General features: G+C 41.7%; 2 protein-coding genes across 2 annotated transcripts in view; one reads left to right on the plus strand and one right to left on the minus strand.

Moving 5' to 3' along the window:
• Window positions 1-20729, plus strand: part of csmd3b (CUB and Sushi multiple domains 3b) — a 324934-nt gene that overhangs the window by 222608 nt on the left and 81597 nt on the right. Inside the window, exons 12-16 of the mRNA XM_070985476.1 lie at window positions 4621-4724; window positions 5688-5800; window positions 16275-16457; window positions 16785-17111; window positions 18985-19179. Of these exons, the coding sequence (XP_070841577.1) occupies window positions 4621-4724; window positions 5688-5800; window positions 16275-16457; window positions 16785-17111; window positions 18985-19179 (922 nt within the window). The remainder of the gene's footprint in view (window positions 1-4620; window positions 4725-5687; window positions 5801-16274; window positions 16458-16784; window positions 17112-18984; window positions 19180-20729) is intronic.
• Window positions 1-20729, minus strand: part of LOC139346420 (zinc finger protein 516-like) — a 372274-nt gene that overhangs the window by 34220 nt on the left and 317325 nt on the right. The window lies entirely within an intron of this gene.

Here is a 20729-nt window from a genome sequence, read left to right on the forward strand (position 1 = left end):
GTGTTAATGGGATTCTATAGCTCTCTGATGTTATTGCTTCATTTAGTTTTGGCAGAATGAGCCTTTAGAGCCAATTCATTCTCTCCTGTTCTCATTTAACCTTGGGGGTGGCATGACGGGATGGCCATTACTAGACTTCTCTTCTCTTCTCTTCTCTTCTCTTCTCTTCTCTTCTCTTCTCTTCTCTTCTCTTCTCTTCTCTTCTCTTCTCTTCTCTTCTCTTCTCTTCTCTTCTCTTCTCAAAAACAGGTCTTACTATTGTCTCCTCTATATTTTCCCCATCATTTAGTTTGTTCTTCTTTTGCTCCTCCCGTGCTTCCATCTTCTGTGATATCAGCGAATCAAAGTACTTTCCTCATATTATCTGTTTATGATGCATGAGATGAGATGAAAGTTGTGGGAACTTCATGTCTACTGTTTCTTTAGTTCACTGATACAGCTGGACATGCAGCGAGCTGTTGTGTGAATTGATAAGATGAAATTTGAGCTGGCTTTGCGTCAAGCCATAGGCATCTGTATGCACAGTATGATGCATAACCCATGGATACAAGAAGACGGCTGCAGTGCTGCCATGCTGAATATTTAGTTAACAGCACAATAACAAACACAGAAGAAAAGTAAAACAAGGGCATTGAGTAAGAAGGGAAAGTTACACTTTTGGGTAGGCTCTCATTGTGCTGATTCACACTGGCCTGTAGGCCTACAGAAATCATACAAACACACTTAAGGCTTAGACATAAAATATCCCTGCAATGGCTTCTTTCGCTTGCTGCTAGCCATTAAAACGGCCTACTTCTGCATCTTCTTGACAGCACGACCAGCATAGCGCTTTTTTAGGGCTCAGGTTCAGAAATGTTAAACATTTAACAAAAGAGCACACTGATCCAAACGCATTTCTCCGCATCGTAGTTGCATAGCAACCGTAAAAGCCATGCATATCCTTTCCCACAGGTCCCCTGTTCAGAGTCAGTGTCTTAAAAGGAGGCACCTGGTGGATTCAGCTCAGTGAAACAGAAGTAAAGGGAAAAACACTAAGTTGCAAAGGGCTCTGGCCATCAGTCTTCCTCAGCTGAAGCCCGACTCCACTCACAGTGGCACAATTTATACAGTCCAGGCACAAGCACGTTCAAGGAGAGCGGATGGCAGAGGGTTTACTGTAAGGCTGTCACAGACGATCTATTATTCCCCACCCCTGTCTGCGCCCCCTTTACATCACTGACTGCGTGGCTCGCCAGGTGTTTCAGATATTCCTACAGTTTCTTCAAAGTATCCCACCATCTTATTATGGTATGGGCAGGGAGGAGCCTCCACCACCTCATTGTCTCCAAGACAACCAAAGGAAGTGCTTTATCAAGCAGAAATCCAATTCTGTCGCCTCATTGGCTAGAAGCCATAGATGGATGGAAATAAGGAATGCAGCAGCCAATTAGAAAGAGAGAGACGGAGAGGGTGACAGCAAGAGAGAGGGAAGGATAGAGAGAGGCAGGAGAGGTGGAGGGAGAGAGAGACAGAGAGAGAGAGATGGATGTTTCATGAACACCAACCTATTAGGGCAGAGGAGAAATATGTTGAGTATTCAGTTTCATCTACTACACACACATAGGCACACGTACACACACTCTACACTAAAAGAGGCAGAACACACACATAAACACTGACTCGCACACTGTCAGTAATGAGTTTCCAATCTAAGTATATTCACTACAGTGCTCACATGCACACACATGCACACACACAGGCACAGTGTAATGTAGTTATATTCTAGTTGTGCTTAAGTGCTGTGTGAACAGCAGTGATGTGGCATTAAAGTATACTGTAAAGTGTACACAAAGACAGATAAGCTGGTGTGTTTGCACCAAAGACATGGTCTCTGTTACACAGCCAGCGAACTCAACCACTAACGCTCATTATTTCCAGCCGTTTACATCATATGCCACTCACTCAGTAACTGCTCCCCATTCACTTTATTTATTCAGCAGATTATTTTGAATTTGTTGATGCCTTTGTTGCCCTCACCCGGTTTTGTCAAAGCTGTTTTTTTATCATTCTACAGGCCAGAGTTAAAAGCAGTGCGGAGGAAATACTCCCAAATGCATGTTCAAATGTACGCCAAATAACACCAATCAGCCTCCAGAAAAGGCCAAGTTTCTCTTTTCAGACACAGATGAATGGCAGCTGCAGTAGCGCAGCATCTACTCACTGCTGTGACCTGCTGCGGACATTTGCTGGAATATTTTCCACTACTAAAGCACCGTCTGAAGTTCTTCTGGAAATCCAGGGCTGGTGTGAAAAGTACACTCAGGAAAGCACACTGACATGAAGTATGTAACAGCCCAATCTGGACTGGTTGAAACTAAACTTATTATGGATCGTGTAAGGGGGACAGGATTGTGCTCTGCAGCATGCAAACCAGCATAGTTAAACCATCAGTTGTGCTTTATATAAGAGAAGCTCCTGCACATGTGCATCATTTCCTGCAGTGAACTACTGAAGGGGGCTGGTTATTGCAGCTAGACTGTGCCACATGAAGAAGTATGATACATGGTATTTTCATTATCATAATCGGAATGATTGACACTTTAAATGGAGGATTCAGGTCTTGCCTGTGGATAAGACGCGCAAAGACATTCTTTACGTGTACTGGTGGACATTATTTATTGTCAGACCTGTTGTATTGAACGCCTGCTTTGCACTTATAGGAATATTATGATAAGTGTGAAAATGGTGACAGTGTATTCACAGAAAGAGACCCATCAATCTTCACAAAGCTGTGCCTGTCAGTGTTAGTTAGAGCCTTAGCCGATGTGTGCTTCAGTGCTGGTCATACAGCGTGTGCGTGCATGCGTGTGTGTGTGTGTGTGTGTGCTTGTCAGAGTTTAGCAGGTAGTTGATGCTTTACTCCAGTCTGCTGCCTTACATGCTGACAAGACTGAGTCAGCATTGTGAGCAATGGGCAGATCACTGCTTGGTTTTATTATGGTTTGGCAACAGCAGTTGTACTGTCTCTTGTAATGTCAAGCAAGAAGTCGGGCTGTGCTGCCACAAGCAAAGTCAGGAACTGATGAAGCTTTTTGGGGTGAAAGAAATAAAAAATTAACCCCATGAACAAAAGCAAATGAGGCAACGCTGCCCACAGATGAGCAGTTAAACAGCAGGTGAGTGGAAAGGCATGGCCGCCGTTTGGAGTGCTGAGTTTTACATTTGTTTCCTCTTTTTGCACAGATTGAATGGTTAAGGTCACAGCGAGGATAAGCTGTTTATATTAGAACGTGCAAAAGTGGTATCATGGCCCCAGGTATTCAGGTTGCATATCAAGAAGAGAAAGAAAGAAAGAGCTGTGTTTATGATGTCTGATAAAGAGAATGTTTGAATAAAAGCTGCAGAAACAGATGCACAGAGGCATTATGATATTGATGTGCAGGTAAATACGCTCGCGGTTAAAACACCAGCGTGCCGGAGACTCAGACCTTTATGATGTTTTGGCTGGTTTTGAAGTCCTGCAGCAGAATATTGAATCTGGAAATCTGAAAATTCCTCACAAGGAAAGAGGAAGAGAGGAGGGGAAGGCAGAGTGAGTTTTCAGTCTTCCCCTGAGGGTCAAGTCAGAATTCAAGTTTGAAATATTCTAACGCCGAACATTGCTAGCATCAAAGATGTGCTCATTATTACCCCCAATTCCTCTCTGTTGCCTCCTCCTCCTCTCCTCCCTTCTTCCATCTGCCTCCATCTTCCTCCTTCTCTTTATCTGCTCTGTGTCCGTCTCATCCTTTCTGTCTCGCTCTTCTCTCCTTTTCTCTTTTCTCCTCTGCCAAATGCGTTTCTCTCTGGTCTTAGATGAAACAGAAAGTGTTGGTTTAATAATTCCTGATCAGAGTTTTGAGCTGTGTGCTGATTCTCTCAGCTTCGAGTGCAGCGCAGGAGGTGTTTCTCGTCTCTTCCTCATTCCTCTCGCAGCACTGAGTGAACTCAAACCACACTGTCTGATGCATTAATGAATTCTAATGATTCGCCTTTGTCCACGTGTAATTCCATAAGAGGGAAACGTGTCTTTGATATGGTCATAGGTGAAAATTTAAACAGCTGTGGAGCACGTGCTGGTTATGCTTGGGGTCAGTGGTGTTGTATGGTTTGGATAGACAGTAGTTATGGCATTGCAAATTTTCTTTTTTTTTTATTTCAATTGCTGTTTTTTTGTAGTATCTATACTCAATGGTATGAGTGTGTTTTACCTCAGTCTGTTAAACCTGCATGTTCAGAGCTCCTGTTGAGAAAATGCAACATCTGTTGGGACTGCTGTGAGAAAAATCTAACTATTTTTAGCAGAAAAAATGTTGCATGCGGGAAATAAAGTTGTAATTTTTATGAAAAGTTGTAATTTTACAAGAAAAAGTTTGTTTTCCTTGCAGCAGCGCTAATACTTGTAGATATCATGGCTCAGTTCTGCAGCTCTTAAACTGAGATCAGTGAATATACTGTAGAGTTCTGAGGTCTCTGATGTTTCTGTTTTCAGGATCTTCTTCTTCTTCTTCTTCTTCTTCTTCTTGTGCCTTTGGATTTACTAGAGGAAGTCGTTTTAAACTGACCGGCATACGTGTCCGTGTTTTTCTCTATGTACTTCAGGTAATCCAGATCAACTTTGAAGAGTTTGACCTGGAGATCGCCTACGATACTCTGACCATAGGAGATGGAGGAGAGGTGGGAGATCCTACAACCATACTACAGGTGTAAGTATTACACTGTCCTTTAACATATTCCCATTTATTAACCAAATGAAATCTTTATAAATATAAAAACTTGACTTCACTACATTATTCATCTAAAAGTCTGAGGTGTGAAATCCCACACTGTATCTTATCTCTATTAATGCCAGCATGAGTGGCGGCAGTTTAGTGTAGTAGCTGCTTAAAAAAAAAAGGTTTCAGAGGCCAAGAAGTATGACCGATATGTTTAACGACAAATTACAATGAGATACATGCAGATCATGTTTGTAGCAGACAGAATATGGCAACAAAACAGCTTCACCAAATGAATGTTTTCCTGTTAGCAGCAGCACTATTGTCTGTCGAACGCTCCACAACAGAGCCTGAATGATAAGAGTAACAGCTACGACCAAACTGTCTTCTTGTACTTGGTTCATTTCTATTCTTGTTGTTGATGTACAGCTTTGAGCTGCCAGCAAGCTTTAACTTTTCCGTCTTCTTTTTTCGCAATTAGTCGGATTGTAAGACAGCAGTCTGCATTATGTATGCTCTGCTAAAAAAGATGAATTGTTCCTGATTTCTTTTTTTATTTTTCATTTTTTGAGAAGTCTCTGTCTGCAGTGCCCAAAAGGATAGCAGATGCAGAGTCTTTACAAAGTGGATGATTGCAATTCACTTTGGAGTCGGTCACTGTTAACTTTCATGCCTAAAAGCCGCTGGCTGACGAAAAAAAAAAAAAAAAAAACACGCCGGGAAGTGTGAATGTAGTGTGAGCAATTTGCTTTCCTGCGGGAGCGTTCTGCAAAACCAAAGCAAAGCAAACCAAAGCATTCGACTCCCGCGCAGTATGCTTCTGTAATTTGTTCACACTCAAAGCAGCGCTTGAGAATTTGATTATGGCTGTGATTGTAGTGATGAAAATTATGCTTTTTTTCTAATGGTGATTGTGGTGAGAATGATTTAATTGTACTGTGTTTTATGCCCCAGCCTGTCAGGTAGCTTTGTCCCTGACCTGATAGTCAGCATGACCCACCAGATGTGGCTGCACCTGCAGTCAGATGAGAGTGTCGGATCAATAGGTTTTAAGATCAACTACAAAGGTAAGAAATAAGCTTGTGTCAGAAGAAAAAGTAGACGAATTATACATGATGTGTGTGAAGGGGCTGGGAAAAGTTTTTGGGTAAAATTTATCCTCAGAAATGATGTTTTTGTTGGCCATGGAGCCTCCTCCTTATGTTCAATTCAATTCAATACACTCTAGGCTTTTACCTGGTCTGGTATGACCATGGATGTATTAAGGAGAGCTGGATAGTGTGTTCAAAGACGGCACTCCAGCCATTCTGATGAAAGTAGCTCACTGGGTACATGTGGCAAAAAGCCTCTATGGCTTTTTCTCCTGGCACTTAAAGTGCACTGTAAAATCCTCCTCCAGCTGAGCCTGATGAGAGGATACAGGTCCAAGCCAGCTACCCTCCTGTTATGGGTGATCAAATTCTGATCATGAGAAGAGTCATATCGAGTTTCTGACACAAAAATGTATTCACCATTTTACAGCCGCTCCTTTTCCAGTGATTGTATATGGAAAAAAATGCTTTTAGGGCCAGAGAGTGTCACTTTATAAACTCAGAGGTTGCAGCACCTCATGCAAACACTACACCAGCATGGCTTCACAGCCCACTTCTGCTCCTGGGAGAAACTTAAGATAAAGCTGTTTGTCTTACATTACAACTAAATACACTGACTCCACTGACTCTCTTTCTCTCTCTCTCTCTCTCTCTCTCTCTCTCTCTCTCTCTCTCTCTCTCTCTCTGTCTGTCTCTAATTTTGTTACTGTTATGGTATGATTTAACATGTCACAGACAAACATTTCAGTGATTTATCACTACGATAAAACAAGAAAGTCAGGAGAGATGAGCTCAGGTGGTGATGAATAATGTCTGTAAAGCAAAGGACTGAACAAAGTCTTGTGGAATGAAGGGTAATTCATTGTACCATTGTCATGTAACACTTTTGACCACAGTGGAGTCTCTCCATTATACCCACATAGTCTCTCTTTAAATATAAACTCATTGGAAAATGCAAATAGATTCTGTTTATTTGACAACATGCTTGCACTAACGAATGGAGTAACACTGATTCTTTCATTCATTTCTGTTCTTGCAACGGATGGGCACGTGTATGTCTGTGTGTTGTTTGTACATTATGGAATTGAGCATTGCAGCAAATGCTGCCTTGTCTTCAACCACTGAAGGTCCACAGATCATCACAGGTCACCCTCAATCAGTCGAGCATCTCAGACGGTTTGGTTTGCAGATGATGGGAGAAAACAGCGTGTAGAGACGGAATATTTTCACATCTAACTCAAATTATTCTCACCTGCAAATGTGACCGGAGGTAACAGTAATTACCGGGAACCCTGCTGTGCATTATGAGCACAGTTTCCTCTAATTTAGATGTGTATTAACAGCAATAACAAAATAGCAAAAATAAGTTAAATCCATTAGTGTTTCTGGTACTTTCTCATGAGAGAAGCGACATGTAATCGACTAGTCAACTGATCATGCACATCCCTCGTGTTGAGACGAACATCAGGTCAGATTTCTGTGTGAAGGATTAACCATCATCAGCTCGTTTCACTTCGATCTTTCACGTGGAAAATGCAAATTCTTCTAAAAGTTATTTTATAACTATAGAGTATATTTCTGGGCATGTTTTTCAACTGTCAGGATAATTATTCTGCTTTATTTATCTTAAAAACAAATGTTTTTCAACCAACACCTGACCTTTATCTGAATATCAATTAAAAGCTGTTTTCATCTGTTTTGTCAATGCAACCCCCTGCCATACTAAAAAAAAATAACCTTTCCAAAGGTCTCTATTTGATATGTAATGTGAATTTGATTACAGTCCATGAAACGCAGAGAGGTGAGCTGTGCGGCAGAAATGAACTTTGTGTGCCTCGTTTGGGTGCATCATCTGTGGATTTACTGTCATAACGAGCTCGCAGTGCTGAGTGTGGTGATGCACGAAGTTCCAAAGCTGGTGGGACAACGATCCATGTTGTTTTGAAGTTTTTTTTATACTCTTTGAGTTCAAAAGATAAATGCGTCTAAATGTTGATTAAAAGAACACCGTCCAGTTGAATTAAAGGTTTTTACTATTGTTGTACAGTGCAGTTTTAAATTCCACAGCATGTTATGCACACTTTGATTCTGTCGTGTATAAAGTTGTTTCAAATACAGTCCTGTAGTCTAACAATACGGTCCTCATGTTTGATTTGTTTTGCAGTGTCTGTTTGAGCCATGATCTGCTCCATGCAGCAGCTTCGAACATGATTAGATTAAGAACTGCATATTTAAAAATTTCCAGGGTGTCAAACCGTCTTGAAATCATAACAGGCATCTGCTAAAAGGCTGCACAATAGCTGCACTTATCCTCATTCATTCCCCTGGAGTAATTTCCCCAAAGAGATCGATAGAAAAATTAATGGAGAGACCCACCACTTAAGTGCATCCACGCATTAATACTCCATTGTGCGAGCATGACGGTCTGATGTTCTCTTATTTGCAGGGATTTAGCTGTCTATACTCACTGCAGCAAGTATATTCTATGTACTTTTAACAATGGAGGCCACATTTATCCCATGTTTATCCAACAAGCATAATGAAATGGCAGCAAATGGTGTGTAGGTTCATTAGATTGCCTGGATGATTTTTCCAGCCGATATTAGCTCATCATAGATATAATGGTTTAAAACTATGTGTCAGCTGATGAGTAACAGGACACTTCAGTACAGAAATGTACATGTATATCCTTAAATTGGACTTTCTCACTTAAACCAACATGACCTGAGAAGGTCCACAACAGTAAGAGCGAGATAAATGTGTTTGTCTCTGAGCGCTGCCTCCATCACCCACAAGATTTACTTGGCGGTGCCTGTGGCTTTAGCGAGCGGCTGTGTGAGATGCATGTGTGTTTTTGAAAAAGACACTGTTTGTCTGTGTGTGTGTGTGTGTGTGTGTGTATTCCTAAAGCCGCATCCCGCAGACCTTGGCTATGAAATATAAACATTATCAGTAACTCTAGCCTTGCTGCAAAGTCACCGATGCACTGCACAATCTATGTGCGTGCGTGCGTGCGTGCGTGCGTGCGTGCGTGCGTGCGTGCGTGTGACAGGTCCTCCATCAGTGAGCCAACGAAGCTCCACCAACAAGTCACTCACCTCTTTCACTCCACACATTCACCCTCTCTTCCCTTCCCTCTGTCTGTCTCTCCATCTGTCTCATTTTTCCTCATTAGCCCTCTCTCTATCCCCCATTTCTCTCTCTCTCTCTCTCTCTCTCTCTCTCTCTCTCTCTCTCTCTCTCTCTCTCTCTCTCTCTCTCTTTCCCTTCTTCAGAAAAGCACAACATTTTCTCTGTCAGTTGCTGTTTAATGCACTGTTGTTTGGTTTCTTCGCGTCTCCCTTTCAACCAATTTCCTGTATCAGAACACACCTCTTTTTTTGTGTTGTCTTTGACCAGTCCTGCTTCTCTCTCTCTCTCTCTCTCTCTCTCTCTCTCTCTCTCTCTCTCTCTCTCTCTCTCTCTCTCTCTCTCTCTCTCTCTCTCTCTCTCTCTCTCTCTCTCTCTCTCTCTCTCTCTCTCTCTCTCTCTCTCTCTCTCCCTCTCTCTCTCTCTCTCTCTCTTCTCTTCTCTTGTCACCATTCATCTATTATTAAAGCCAAGGTCACCAACCTTGCAACACTTTGACTCCACTCCCTGTTGCTAGGCATACAAATCACACACACACACACACACACACACACACACACACACACACACACACACACACACACACACACACACACACACAAACACAAACACACACACAGAGCAGTCCAGACTGCCTGTACAGCAATCTTTCAGTCTACCCCGACTCACAGCGTGTCACAGCTATAGATTTAAGGGAGCACTGCAACATTATTGACATCATTTACATTAAAGTTTCAGAGTCTCTCTCCACTCTATGAATAAATGAATTGATCATAAGCTTATACATCAGTCAGCACAAGCATAAAGAGGCGTCATTGAGGTTTTAGAACGTAATATATCCATGTGTTATACGATACCTAGAGTATGAGCATTTTCAAAGCATAATATTTACCTTGAATTTGCTTTATTTTTTCAGTTCAGCGACAGTAAAACAGCGTCTGACTGATTTAATTTTCTCTGAAATTAAACAGATGAACAGCTGAGTGCGTGGATGCATGTCAGGGTTTCTCCGCGTGTATTTACAGAATGAAATCCGCTTAAAAATGGCTTTCGGTCGGTTTGAAAATAGACACCACCACAGTGAGGTTTCTCAATAAGATTTGAATGTGTATCTCAGGTATATTTCTGTACATGTATTATTTAATAAAATGATATATATTCATAAAATACACAGCAAGAAGAAGAAATGTACTGAACTTTCTTGGAGTGGATGCAGCAGGGCCTGTCCTACTCTCAGATGAAGCTTTCTGAATAAAGTCCATCTCATAAAGTAATGTATTATTAACTTTGCCAGTCATACTCTGAGTCAGAAAGGAGTTTTGGCATGTGGCTGTACAGATTCCACCTTTTTCAGTTCTTCATTTCTTTGAACCTAGTGATTTGGTAAAGCCTGTCCACGTTGTTTGCAAAGATCTCTGAGGGCCCTCAGCAGTGTTTTAGCTCATCTTACTTTTGGGATTTTAAGGGCCGCCGCAGAATGGGGTTTTAATAATACATTTGATGATTATTCAAATGCGGCGGCTGCCAGTTGGATTGATGCAGGATCCAATGCTCCACACAGAGTAAACCTTCTGTTCCACTTAGGAGCAGCAGCTGATTCCTGCCAATTGAAGCAGGCACAGGTGCTCATTTGCCCTCACTCACCTGCTGCTCACTCAGGCCACATTTCGACCGTGGATGTGGCACCTGTACATCAGACTCAGCTGTCACGTGGTGTGTGATGTGTCTTTTGTGAAGCCAGGAATGAGCTTTTACTAACAACACATAAAGGCCATCTTCAGACCAGTCAGGACTGGTCAGAACTGGATGATTGATGTCAGAAGTTAGAAACATGCTATACTATATTTGTAGTTCATACATTAATACAATATATATCATAGTCAAAGCTGATGGACAGTGTATCCGAGATGTCGAGTCTTTCATGTTAAAATGCCAGCCAGGTGGTTATTTATGTATGTGAAAAGGCTGCAGTTTGTGTTTTACTGTGCAATCCTGCGTTACAAACTGATAAAAACATGTATTTTTTGGTATAAACCTGCCTGCTAAGCATATGTCTACATAGATAAATAATTCCATTTGAGCATTTTTTTCCCAATATGGTGGCCTTAAATGATAGAATAACAACCGCAAATATTTGCCTCACCTCTCATCTATTTTTACCGAGACACATGTGAATGGTGATTTTGAGAATTTGTTTCCGGCGATGAGTCATTCCCTCGAGCTCCGGCGTTTTTTAAGTGCATCATTCCAGCATTATCCCATCATCCTGTGTTATGTAACACTGTGCTAGGAGACTACAAAGTGCAGCATAAACATCAAGTGCCTGCTTCACAGCCAGGTCTAAAAGAGGGCTAGATGGTACATGTGTTAATCTCATGACAAATGCTGTTTATCTAGTTTGCTCCACATGCTAGATGTTGCTAGGTTTATCTCCTAGCATGCTATTAGTGTACGTGCCATTACTCTGCAGCTAAGGCTCATGCATTAAACACATGATATCACGGCGTCTTCCCCGGAGAGGCAAAAATAAAATTCCTGAATTTGAATGTTTCCTGCTTTTTTTCCTCTTCATCAGGATCCCATCGCCATGTCATCATGTCAGCTCTTACTTTTGAGATTTTATTTTAGATTTTTCATCTGCTTTTTATGGTTTTTAATATGTGATGTATTTTATAGGAGGGAAAGATGTCAAGGTGGATTTTTACAGCACAGCTGACCCCTGATTTGATGGATCTAGAGTGTGTGTGTACGTGTGTGCTGAGAGGTATAGAGAGACCACAATGTCTGTGTTTTCATGTTTCCCTGCATTTGTGCAGCCATATGCTTCTGTGTGTGGAACACGACTCCATGGCTTAAATGGAGGAAGCAAACTTCAGTGAAGAGGGGAAAACAGAACTGCACCTCAACATTATTTGGGATCATATTTGAACACTTGTGTGAAGGACAGAGCATTCAAAAGCTCAATAACAACAGCATCTCATATTTTCATATATGAAATTTAATAACGCGCCCAGCGCCACGTTCCAACCAGCATTATTGTAAATAATTCCTGCACCCGTTAGATTTGTGCTGGGTCCCGCAGGATCTCAATCTGGTTGCAGCACTGTCCAGGTAGCGTGCAGGAGCCTGTTAATCACACAGCACTAAACGGCATTTCATTTAGAGCGGCCGAAACACTATGAAATATGAATTCATGAAATATTCATTCAAAACATAACCAGAAATGTGGCTCAATTTTACAGTCAATCACCTCAGTATTGGGGTAGTGAGCCAAAGCTGGACCCTTTTTTGGTTGTGTGTGTGTGTGTACCCACATGCATGTGTGCTTCAGAGGTAACCTGTGACGAGCAGGCCTTACTTCATCACAGAACTGTGGACAGCATTCATTTTCTAGTCATGAATTATTGACTCATGTAATGTTCACTCCTCATGTAGCCACCAGTGTTCCTGATATTGAAATGCTGTGTCTGTGCTGCAGCTCATTCAGTCCAAATCCATTGTAAAAAAAACAAAACAAAACCCTCTCATTAGGGTTTAATAGTGTGTTCTATACATTTCAAATCACGTATGGCTAGCTAGCGAGCGCAGTGAACTATCCTGATTCCAGGATTCAAAATTCCCCATCTCCTGAATACTAAAATGGAATAAACGGACAGGGATTGACTAAGCAATGTTGTACTTACTTAGAACATATGAGATGCCATTTTGGCCCTCGTTAGTCACGAAGTCATTTGGAAGGCTCATCAAGAAGCAGCTCCAGATGGTTTGGAGCTCATTAGGCTCTTTGGTTTCACTATAAGCAGGAGCATAAGTATTTGAAAAAAGCTGAACTTTCTCAAGTTTAGTCTTGGCATGCTCTGACCCTTGTTTTGATAGAACACTGTGTACTAAGGCAACGGTGCGTTCACTGATGTTTGGTCAGATGTTTATTCAGAGTTTCTAACATGTTGTCAGACACGGGGAGGAATTAACATCGTAGAAGAACAAAAATGGCCACACTGCTTGCAAGATGCAGGTGCCTTGTTTTCTCACCTGCACTCTCTGTACACAGATTGCAGGAATGTCATTGAGGACAGGCACATCCTGAAATCCACTGATTATGTTGAAATCACAAGGCTATTACGGGGTCATGAGACAGAGTCTGGGCCTGGAGTTGAGGCGTTTTTACTGCAGTCTGGAGTGATGTATTTCTGCCCGGTGATGTGTCCAGATCAAAGAAAACAGCCCAATTATTATCTGTGATCCTGAAGTCCAATTTAGAGAGAGTTACAGGTATGTGGGAGTTACGCCAGCGAGCACAAAAAACATTTTGTGCGCGTTATGTAGCAAGAGCTGACAAAGATTGTGTGTTTTAATGAGAACAGAAAATTGATGTCTTTCTTATACACACATCTCATATCAAATCAATCCTCAAAAGCTCCTCAGCGGCCTGGTGTGGAACCTGAGAGAGGCGGAAAAAATGTCAGTATTGTGAGTGTAATAAATGAGATCATTTTCATTCAACAGACCGTCCTCACTGATGTCTACAGTGTGAACAAGTCAATTTGAGTCTCTCCCTTTAGGTCACACATTCAGACAACCAGAAGCTAATTAGGCAGGCTGAATTTCTCATTTATTCCTCTCACTGCAAACCTGCTTGAGTGTGCATAAGACTTTCCATTCAAGCCCTCCTCTTCCGTGGCTATTACAGCTACCTCAGATTATTATTTTATGTGGTTTCATGCGTTGAATGCATCTCGCTTTTGTTCCGGAGACGCTGGCGAGGGATACGCAAATCACAAATAAAGTACGGCAACAGCCAGAACTTGCAGCAGTTTATAGCATATGACAAACATTAGACTATGCATGCAACTATACGACCATACATTCAGCATTCGATTACTATTAGCAACCTAGCCGTGAAATCAATTTCACAGTGGTCACAAAAGAGAAACAGCCAATAAGCTTTTTCCCTCCAATCTCATTATCCCCCCGAAATCTATTACCTTACTCTCTCAGATCTTTAACGGTAGTGCATTTACACTCCTTTTTTGTGTATGTGTGTGTTTGTTTGTATGGAGTTTATGGTGTTTGGGTGCATATATGTGTATTCCCATGGACATTGTGGCGTGAGCATGATGGAGTATTACAGAACAGACTGGGATGGGGCTCAATGTGCAATCACAAACATAATATTGAAGTTGCACTCACGAGCATACACATTCACTCACACAAACACACACACACACATACACTTTAAGGGGCCTAATCCCCTTTGTGCATCTGTCAGCCATGTTATTACAAACACAATAGGATTATTCGTGTGTGTATGTGCATGTGGGAGACAGAAATGTGTGTATCCCTGTATGTGATGCTAAGGGAGAGACGTGTGGCTCTGTTTATGTGCGTGTGTGTGAGTGGTTCATGTACATGTACAGTATTTGTGTGTGTGTGTGTGTGTGTGTGTGTGTGCGTGCGTGCGTGCGTGCGTGCGTGCGTGCGTGCGCGTGCGTGCGCGTGTGAGTAGTATAGGAATGTTCCGAAAGTATGCCCGTTTTCTCTCCAAAGCAATTTGTTCTCTATTCTCCTGCAAAGTGCGCGTGTGTTCACGCACAAGCATGTGTGTTAGGCAGGTTGTGATTGGTTGAGTCTGCGAGTCTCATAAAGACGATGTCATGATGGAAATTAATGCAATACATCACAAACACGCACTCAGATACGCGCACAAGCGCACACACACTCAGGTATACTAACCGTGGAACACACACACACAAAGCACACACCTTCGCTTCCCGCCATGGACCACTCCTGTAAATAACACCGAAAATGGGAGTGGAGAGCAGGGGAATAAAGGAGAGGAAGGCTGGGGAAATACAGGGTATATTTCCAGATATACCATACACAAAATGTTAAAGAGAATTATGGTGACACAGTGGCACCTTTATGTAGAATCAAAGAGGGATCCATCCAACCTTACGCTCAGGCCGAATGTGGAAAAAAGAGGCGTCATGAATACTTGTCGAGAACCACAGAAGGAGATGAATACAGACTTACTTGTGATTCCAGTTGAGAGTATATCTGGTCAAAACGGATGATGAGCTCCTGTAGCATGACATCGTGGTTCACAGCAGGGAGAGATGACCACTGAGTATTAAACTCTGCATGGTGACTGTGGAGGCCGTTACAGCTCGACACTGCTTTGAGTAACAGATATCATTCTCTTTTGCTGAAATGACAGAGGACAGATGTGAGCTAAAACAGGTGTAATAACAGCAATCCATGTGGCTCCAGCTGCTTTCCTACACCTCACTTCCACTTTGAACACACGGTAACAGTACAGAAACACAAAGGGAAACTCCTGACGGTGACAGTTTTTGAATGAGAAGAACTAAGTCGTAACTACTGTGAATACAGCACCTCAGGTTCATGAGGGTACGTGCCAATTAGCAGCACAGCAGAACATATTTTCTGTGTTATCTCTGACCTTGCGTCATTGCCTGATAGTGTTACTCTTACAATATAATCCACCTTCACGCTGGTGTTTTTAGTTGTGAAGAAGCTGCTTTACTGTTTTTATTATATACCATGTATATTATTATGCCTACCTTATGTGTGTGAGAAATCATGTGGTGGCTGAGACATTGACGTACCAAATACTAAGTTGCTCCAGTAATTGGGTTAGATCAAGATCCATGTAAAGGATAAAGGATAAGGCTGGCAATATCCTTTATTTGTTCTTTCTGTAAAAAAAAAAAAAAAAAAAATCCCATAAAAGAACAAAAATAGGGATGTGTTAGTCCATCTCTCAGTACTTTCTAAATTCTTCAGCCTGTGAGACTCAGCTCCATGTATATGTGCATATATGTGTGTGTCTGTGTGCTCTTCTCAAACATTTCTTAAATCAAGCAGATGCTGTATTTTTGTTAGCAAACAGGAGTTATTAGCACATTTGTGGGGGACTATTTTCTGCTGTGGATTAATACAGATTTGGTGCTCCAGTGAGTATTAATGGCAGCAGGACATTAAATATGTGGGATAGACTCAAAATAAATGCTCATGTTAATGAAAGAACATGTCACCAGTCTTTTTTTTTATTATCATTATTATTATTTTTTGGGGCTTTTCTAGCCTTTATCATAGAGACAGCTGAAGGTATGATAGGAAAGGGGGCAGAGAGAGGGGGCGACATGCAGGTGGGAGTCGAACCTGCGCACATCGTACCAACTGAGCTATAGGGGCGCCCCAACATGTCACCGGTCTTAACAGTTGGGCTTATTGATGCGTGTTTTGTTTTTGGACATCAGTGGAGCTCAGATGCTAAATGTCTCCTGTGTCTTTACAGAAATAGACAAAGAGAGTTGTGGGGACCCTGGAACTCCTCTCTATGGCATAAGAGAAGGAGACAGCTTCTCAAACGGAGGAATCCTGAGGTTTGAGTGCCAGTTTGGCTTCGAGCTGATTGGAGAGAAAACCATCTCCTGCCAAGACAACAATCAGTGGTCAGCGAACATCCCCATATGTATATGTAAGTATTCAGATTATGGCGTAGGTGAGTAGGGGTACGGCTGCAGAGTGTGCAGCCGTACCCCTGCTGTGATGTTGATAACTTTCAGTCTGACCTGTCACCATGGTGACAGTACAGAGTTTATTATGGCCTGGAGCAAATGATGACCGATGATGCTCTGGAGATGAATATTTAACAGAAAATTTATTTCTCTTCATCTCTTTCCCTCCCCTCCCCTTCTTTTCCTAATTTTTGTTCTTCCCCACTGTCCCTCTCTGTCTGTCCGTCTGTCTGTCCATCTGTCTGTTTGTCTCTGTTCATACTCTGGTACGTCTCTTCCTCCCACAGTCCCTTGCATGTCCAACTTCACAGCTCCCTCAGGAACCGTCCTCTCCCCAGATTACCCAGAAGGCTATGGGAACAACATGAACTGTGTCTGGCTCATCCAGTCGGATCCAGGCTCCAGAATCCACTTGGCATTTAATGACTTTGACCTCGAGGCACCCTATGATTCCCTGACGGTGAAAGATGGCGAGACAAATGATGCCCTCGTCATCGGGAGGTTCTCTGGAGCCGAGAGTCCTTCCCATCTGACATCCAACACCAACACACTGCGGCTGGAGTTTCAGGCTGATCACTCCATGTCAGGACGAGGATTTAATATCACATACAGTAGTATGTCATTTTTTTCTATTTCATTCTCTTCCACTTTCCTGTTTTAATACAGAGGAATGATACATTTTATCCGCTGTGCTGTAAAACAGGGTGAGGCTGTAGTATATTGATAATATACTACAAATGACCAAAGTCTGACTTAACACATGAGTTTGATTCATGGTTATGGCAGGAAAAGGAAGCTAATCGAGGGTTATACTCATACTTTCACAGCAGAATAATGCAGGAGAGTCTGAGGCATTGTTCTGCTTTGAAGCTATAAAACAACATTTCTCATATGACTCTACATGAATTTTATGTATGACTTTCAGCACAGACCTGTAGCGGTTGCATTCGATGTGAGGTGGTTTCATTCTGAGTATAACAGTATATTCATCCATTTTTGAACACATTCTGTGGCCTAAAATTCAAATGTATTCTCCTTAATTTTCATCACAACAATCACTTAGAGAGAGCAGACGTGCTATTTTCCCCCCTGAAATATGGGTTGTTTCATTTTAGACAGAAGCTTTTTTAATTCGGTAAAAGTTAGATCAGACTGGAGGCTTCAACAGCACTAACAGATGTTCCAGAAAAGACAAACTTCATTGATGCATGAGGGGTCATGCGGCCAGTGAGCCAGTTAAGAATAGAGGTCGCTGAAGAAAGAAGAAACAAAGCATTAAAGGAACGCTTTTTGGGAACTTTTTGGCTTTTTTTTTCGTCGTACCCAGAGTCAGATAAGAGGAGTCATATCATTGTCATCTCTGCGTCCAGTACAGAGAGGGCTCCGGCATGTGTTTAGCCCTGCTTAGCACAAAGACCAGACGCGAGTGGAAACCTAGTTCTGTCAAAAGTGAAACTTCAAAAAACTCCCCAGTTGCCTTTTTTTAAACATCATACCTTGCGTCTTTAACCCGTGTCAAAACAGAAACCAAGAGCAGCTAACATCTCAGAAGTTCAGTCTTCATTGTAAAGTTGTCAGCTGTGCAGACTTTTGCAATTGATCAAAACACAGGCAACTCTTAGATGTATTGACGACGAGCTCGCTCGACAACGGGATACAACATGTACAGTAAATAAGATCGTTTTGGATTCGTTGCAAGGAACATTTGTTTATTTTTGATAGTGGCGAACTGTTTGCCCCCGCTTGCAGTCTTTGAGCTAATTTAGGCTAAACACGTCTCCATACCAGACAAACAGAAATGGAAATTGATATTGATCTTCCCATCTGACTGCACGGGTTGATGGCAAACAGACACATTTCCCAAAATGTTGAAGCATCCTGTCCACAAGTTTCCTCACAGCGAGATTTCAGCTCACATCATTCTGCGTATACATATCTGACTTTCTGAACATTTTTTGGGTCACTGCATTTGTCATTTTTAAATCTTTCCGTCGCCTGAGCCGGATTGGTTTAGCAGGCAAAACATGGAAATATTAAGGCTGGACTTCACAGCCTTCAAATCTGATGAGCCAGACCATATCCCAAAGCAGATAACCTCACATGAATTTTATCAGAAGCTACATTGCTGATATTGAAGCCAAGCATGGTGCTGATCTACTGTAGCATGAGCAATGAGCATATGTGCGAAGATATAGAAACGTGGACATGAATATAGAATTGATGGATTACAGGAGACATTTGTAGACTTTTTCCATCATCATCACAGAGCACAAAGGCGTCGTGCTGCAGCCATCTATCTATATGATTGGTTCTCAGAAATGTAATCAAAATGATGAGCTAAATGTAGTCTGTGAGTGCCCGTTAAGTACTGGTCTCATACTCCTACATAACATTTCTTGTGTATGTCTCTCTTTTTTTCTCTGTGAGCATCTAGTCTCTAATATCTTCCTCGTCGTATCTGTGTTTCCTTGTAACTTTTTTTTTCAGCATTTGGCCATAATGAGTGCCCAGACCCTGGCATTCCCATTAACGCTCGCCGTTTTGGAGACAGTTTCCAGCTTGGCAGCTCCATCTCCGTGGTCTGCGAGGATGGTTTCATCAAAACCCAGGGAACCGAGACCATCTCCTGTCAGTTAGAAAGAGGAAAAGTCATGTGGAGTGGGCCCATCCCCAAATGTGAAGGTAAATATTGACTAGATTGCTGATTGAACTATTAACTCTGGAACAATATGTCAGCCAATACATCATCATTACTGCAGTATGAAGACCCAGGAGGTGGAGAGTATCTGCTATCTGTACTGGTATTTGAAAATATGAAACTCTTTCTTGTAAGCTATATGTGGGAAGAAATCTATGCAGATGACCTTTAACCTGAATGTAAAATTAATGACACCTAAATGAATGTTTTAGATATAATTATCATGATAGAAGAAGCCAAGACTGCTTTCTCCAAGTGAAGTCTGCTTATTAGTGAGCACAGCAGTCCACTTTGGCTGCAGTTGTTTCACATATTCATTTCCATTTCACACTAAATCCGTATTATATTTCCATTTATAAATGTATTGATTAGTCAAGGTGACATCAGCACAAAGTCTAATCGACAGCTTGTAGGAAAGTTTTTTGGACACATTAATCTCAGATGCAGCCAAATAAGTCACACTGTATAAGTGCTTTAGTTAAAACTCCAACACCAGATCTAATGAACTTGAGATATTTATACACAGTGAGTGTTGATAGAGCTGCGTTACAAAGAAAGGTCAGGTTAATTGTGCTCCAGGTAAAATATTTTCCTCAGATGCTTTGAAGCTAATCTGTGTCTTTAAATACGTGGATGGAAAATCGATGTACTTGTATTCAGCAGGTACAGACCTGAACGAATTGACTTCAGACGCCAAGTTAAACTTTAAACAAGATCAAATTTAGAACAAGACTGGAACAGAAATGCTCCTGGCTAATGGAACCTTGTGATAACCGTTAACGTTCCGCTGAAAACTCTCTCATTTATCCTTATGGATGAAGATAATGAATATTCTTGATGGTTTGTGTTCCTGTAATTGTTCATGTATATGCTTTGCTTTTAATGCCATCCAGTCCGATTAAATGTTTCTCTCGCTTTGTTAATGGAGGACAATGCGAGAGCGCACAGATCATCTTTATTTTTAATGAACGTCAATAGAATTGATCTAATGATGCATAAGTGTGTTCAGCAGAGTAAATGTGTGAAGAGGCTGCAGCTCTTTCATATCTGTCAGTGTTGTGTTTACAAGCTGTTGCGCTGCCTCCAAGTGGCCAAAAAGTCAATTTAATGTTTGAATTTGATTTGAAGTGAATTGATTTGAATAGCTAAACTAAGTTAAGTTCTCCATGAGGACTGTAGCTAGTTATCCAAAGTATAATTGTGAAATGAGAGTATGCTTATTGAATTCTGTGCCTCAGCAGTCAGTCTACTGCTGCAGCAAACCAACTTTCAGGCAACAATATTGACTGAATAAAAGCTGTCTTAAAGTTGCCCACATGTCAACTGCTACCTGGAAGCTACATACTAAATCCAGCCAGGTCTGTCTTTCAGGTCTCACTCACCAAACATCAGCTTGAACTTCAGCTTCACGTCTTTATTGCCCACTCGTGAAAACTCACCTTTGGTTTCAAACCAAAGCATGGTGTAATGAAAATGGAAATAAAACAAAGGAATATGATGAGGACAGTTCAGACATACACTTAAGAACTTCCTC

Source organism: Chaetodon trifascialis, chromosome 17, assembly GCF_039877785.1.
Source record: "Chaetodon trifascialis isolate fChaTrf1 chromosome 17, fChaTrf1.hap1, whole genome shotgun sequence".
Lineage (NCBI taxonomy): Eukaryota > Metazoa > Chordata > Actinopteri > Chaetodontiformes > Chaetodontidae > Chaetodon > Chaetodon trifascialis.